Source organism: Bison bison, unplaced genomic scaffold (genome assembly GCF_000754665.1).
Source record: "Bison bison bison isolate TAMUID 2011002044 unplaced genomic scaffold, Bison_UMD1.0 scf7180017864482, whole genome shotgun sequence".
In the NCBI taxonomy this organism is placed as follows: Eukaryota; Metazoa; Chordata; class Mammalia; order Artiodactyla; family Bovidae; genus Bison; species Bison bison.
In genome coordinates, this window is record NW_011495042.1 from 6551595 (window position 1) to 6556013 (window position 4419).

The 4419-nt window shown below is 53.0% G+C and overlaps 1 protein-coding gene across 1 annotated transcript in view; it reads right to left on the reverse strand.

Moving 5' to 3' along the window:
• TMEM43 (transmembrane protein 43) overlaps positions 1-4419 on the reverse strand; it is a 21199-nt gene extending 16780 nt beyond the window's left edge. Inside the window, exon 1 of the mRNA XM_010862524.1 lies at positions 4272-4419. Within this exon, the coding sequence (XP_010860826.1) occupies positions 4272-4283 (12 nt within the window). The 5' untranslated portion in view covers positions 4284-4419. The remainder of the gene's footprint in view (positions 1-4271) is intronic.

Sequence of the window (4419 nt, forward strand, 5' to 3'; positions counted from 1 at the left end):
TTTGTTCCATTGATCAATATTTCTGTCTTTGTGCCTGTACCATACTGTCTTGATAACTGTGGCTTTGTAATAGAGCCTGAAGTCAGGTAGGTTGATTCCTCCAGTTCCCTTCTTCTTTCTCAAGATAGCTTTGGCTATTCGAGGTTTTTTGTATTTCCATACAAATTGTGAAATTATTTGTTCTATCAAATCAAATTCTTAATGAAGCTCTTTTGACCTCCAGCTAACTCTGGGATGCTTCAGAAAACCCCTGAACATCTCAAAGAGAAATATTAAGCTAATTGGGCTCATTTGGTATGTTACATTACATGGGAAACACTGAGTAATGATAAATTCTTAGGTCATATTGTGTGGGTAAATATATTAATATAAACATTCTAGAACTTGTAGGAAGTTCCTAAAATTTGAAATCTTCTGGTATGTGTCAGTCATGATTCTGGCTACTCTCTTAAAATGTTGTATGCTACATAAATAGCCAGTTTCCTTGACAACTGTACTGTAATCAGGTCTTTAACCAAGATTTTAAGTCTTCTGTCATTTATACACAGTTACGTCTATACATAACTGATGCTTTTACAAAACTGTTTCATGACTTGCTTTAGGCTCTCAAACTAGACTCGGCAGCCAAGGGACTCCCTCCTGTACAAGGGCCATTTTGGCCACAGCTCTCCTGGAAGGCCCCGAGGAACGCGCTGCCCTCTCGGTTCATGGCCGCACTCAGCTGAGTTTCTTTCGCACTCTCACCACCCGCAGTGCCGCTCGGTGAGCTGCCCAGCTTCCCGTGAGGGTCACTGCCTGGTGCCACCTGGGTTCCACGGAATAACCCTGACCTGCAGCTCTGCTGCCTGTGCCACAGTTACGACTGCAGCCACGACTGCATTTTGTGAACCGGTTAGATCATCTTCTTGTTCCCAGGAAGCCCGTATCGATAATGCTGATCTCTAATTTAATTTACAGCTGGTCCTACTTAAGGGAGGAGCAGGGACGTTACCAAGATGGATATGCAGTAACGCCCACAGTGGGCATCATTAAAAGCTTTTATTTACAGGAAACAAAGCACAAGCTGAATGAATTGCCTTAACTCTAGCGAACGACCCCGGTGACACATATTCACACTGACAGTCGCTGTGCCTCTGGAGTGACACCCCACTCTGGAATGCTATGTAAACAGTGAGGTGTTTAACCTCTTCAGGACAACCTAATTAAAAAAAAAAAAAAAACGGAAGAGTTATCGTTCTACAACTGCCAAAACAGTTCACTGCTGACAACACTGGGCGTTCTAAGGTCAAGGCCATGGAAGCTAAAGGCATCGGCGTGCTGAGGCGGGGTTAAACCCCCATGCTGTCCACCCTCCAGAACGTCCGCGGCTCTCAGGGAACGCTCCTAACCCAGCGCAAGCGTTCCTTCCACAGGCTCAAGACACTGACAGACACGGCCCTGAAAAGGGGAATTTTGACCCCGCCACCCAAATCCGGTTTAGACCTGATTTAAAAAACAAACAGCACACAAGGCTCACACCTGGAGCACAGCTGCCGTCACCCCAGCAAGTATCTCCTTTAACTCTGTGCACCCGAGAAAATGGGTCATGGGGAAAACAGTATTTTTGGAAACTTTCCCCTGTGGTGGCTCAAGGGACACATTACATTATTGTCAGGGTCTTATTGAGACACTTAAAAAAACAAAGTTGGTAATAAGTTTTTTTTTTACAGCTTCCAGAAAACCCTACAGATCACGGATTATAACAGAAATTTTGTCTATTGAAAAGGACATCAAATAAATGATTCTTTGCAACCACGACAGACAGCAAGTGCTTTATCCGTTGTTAACTTACCTCTGCTCAGCCAAATTGAACATTAATTCATGGATTCAAGTCTCTCATTTTGAAAAGGCACCTCGACTTCGACCCCTGTTTCTATACCCAGTTTCCTCTAACACAAACATCACCGATGGTCTTGACTTTCCAGGCCATTTGGAAACGTCAGTGGAGCAGTTTGCTGCAGGCAGATAGGTGACCACCAGCCATTATGATGATGGCAATGGCAAGCACTCCAGTCTATCAGACGCCAGTTCTGCACAAGCCCGAGGAGGTGGGCACCATCACGACCGCACGTCACAGGTGGGAAAACAGGGGTCAGCCGTTACAGCACCAGTCCACACCACACAGCCTCTAAGAGGCGGACTCAGGACTCCTGTCTGGGCAACTGGGGGCCACTCTCTGCCACTCTACTCCGGACTGCCTTCCTCACGCCTGGGGCCGCAACAGGAGCTGAACACTGGGAGCCCGAGTAGGCACGCAGCACAGGAAAAGAAGCCAGTCCCCAACTTGGGCCCTGGAAGGCCTGGCTTCCTCCTGGGCCTCCCCTCAGCCACCCCTAACAGCCAACATCAAGATAAGAGGCTCAAAGATGGCCTTGAAGAGAAGAAAGAAGGTGATCCTCAGGCTGGCATGACACACTCGGCCCACATTCTAGACCAAATTCCCAGTAAACAAGGACAGGGAAGATTTCCTCCCTGCCCGCTCCCCTACTCCAGGCTTAGAAGCAATGAGCAGTGTGTGGCGGGATAGGGGCTGACCTACCAGGATTTTCAGGTCCTGAAAATCACTTCCTGTGCAACCCAGAGTCAGCTGCTCTACCCCTCTGATCCTGTTTACTCATTTATAAAGCACAGATGTCAACAGTAACTCCATTACTCGATGGAGTTTACAGTGATTAAGAGCCCTGTGTCCTTCCTGCCCAGCCCACCATCTTCCGATCTTTCTTTGGCACCGGGCCTCCCAGTCCCTGTAAATGTGCACCCCACTACAGGGTGAATCAACGAAGGTTTGGTGGCAGAGGATACCCAAATTCATCTACACTCTTTGGCAAAGATCAGGACCCTACGTATCCAAGATTCTCTGCCCATCAGGACTGAAGATAAACTGTTTTTTAATGTAATTAAGGACCTACGGTGCACCAGGCACTGTGCTAAAAGCAGAGTCTTCCTTAAACTTCACAGTAACTGGGCCCATGAGGAAACAAAAATCCCAAGAAATTAAGGTCACATAGCTACTGAGAAAGAATCTGGATCTTTCCCCAGGTGGGCCTGACTCCAAAGCCTGCCACACCTTCCCATGACCCGCCAAGCTGGCTGTGGGGCCCTGGGCAAGAGCGTCCCCCTGCTGGGAAGTCCCCATCTGTAAGGTATCGTGGTGGTGGTCTGGGGCACACCTGTCTCCTGACACAGCCCAGGCCTCCCCCGGCAGACCCTGCATCTGGGGGACCACCTCTAGGTGCACCACTTAAGGCTTCTCAGCCTCCCAAACAACTCTAAACCAGGCAAGGTGTACTGGGGCCGTGGGTGACGAAAGCCCTGGCTTCTCAGGGGGTGTGGGAAGCAGAGAGGACGCTTAGGGACAGAGGAGGAGCCTGGAAGGGTGTAACAGAGCAGCGGAGTGGCTAGGACACTCAACCAAAGCAAGAGGGAGGGAGTGCCCAGGCTGGCAGGGCTCCAAGCTGGCTCCAGACACTTTCACAGAGGAGCAGAGCCTGAGTCACCAGCTCCTTCTTCGCCCAACACCCTGGTGGGAGGTGCCCCTCGGTTTGCTGAATGAATGTTTGGCTTAAATAGAAAGGTTCCTGAGAAAGGCTGGCTGCTGGCAGTAGGCCAGCAGCCTTTCCAGGGGCACCACATTCAGCGAGGGGCTCTGCAACTAAACCCCTGCTAGGAGGACGAGCGCCCGGCCGTAGGGAAATGCCCCCCTCTGCCCGCCGCCCTGAAGTCTCTGCTCCCCACCTGGCCTGCGCTCCTGTATCATAACAGCCCCGGTCTTACATATCCCTCTGGGCACGGAGCTCACCGCCCGCCCCGTAACAGCACGTCGCTGGACAGCTCCACCCGGGCGGATCGGCTTCCCCACCGCCCCCGTGGACTGGCCACCTCTCTGCGGCCCCGTCCGGCCCTCCAAGTCCGCACATGTGACAACCCCGAAGGTCCAGGAGGGAACCGGGAACGAAGGGAAGGGCTGCGGGGAGGGGCCCCGCGCCAGAGGACCCCGAGGCGGAGCCACGGACCAGAGGCCCGGTCCCCAACACCGCGGGACCCAAGGAGTCGGCCCGCGCTGAGCAAGACAGACGGCACAGCTGCCGGAAGGCGCGGACACGGGCGTGAGAGTGAGGCCGGCGGGCTGGACGGAGGGGACCACCGGGCAGGGGGCCGCGACACGCCCGCGGGAAGAGGGGGCCGGAGGACCGGGAGGTCTGGGTGTGGCCGGCGGACCAGGAGACACTCACGTTCGCGGCCATGGTGGGGCCCGGTCGCCGCCCGCCTCGCTCGGCTCAACGTGGAGTAGGGTTTACGCCAGCAGCACTGAGTCCGCGACCTCTCGCCCGCCGAAGAGCAGCAGACAGCGGCACAAGCCCAGAGCCCGGGACACGCCAC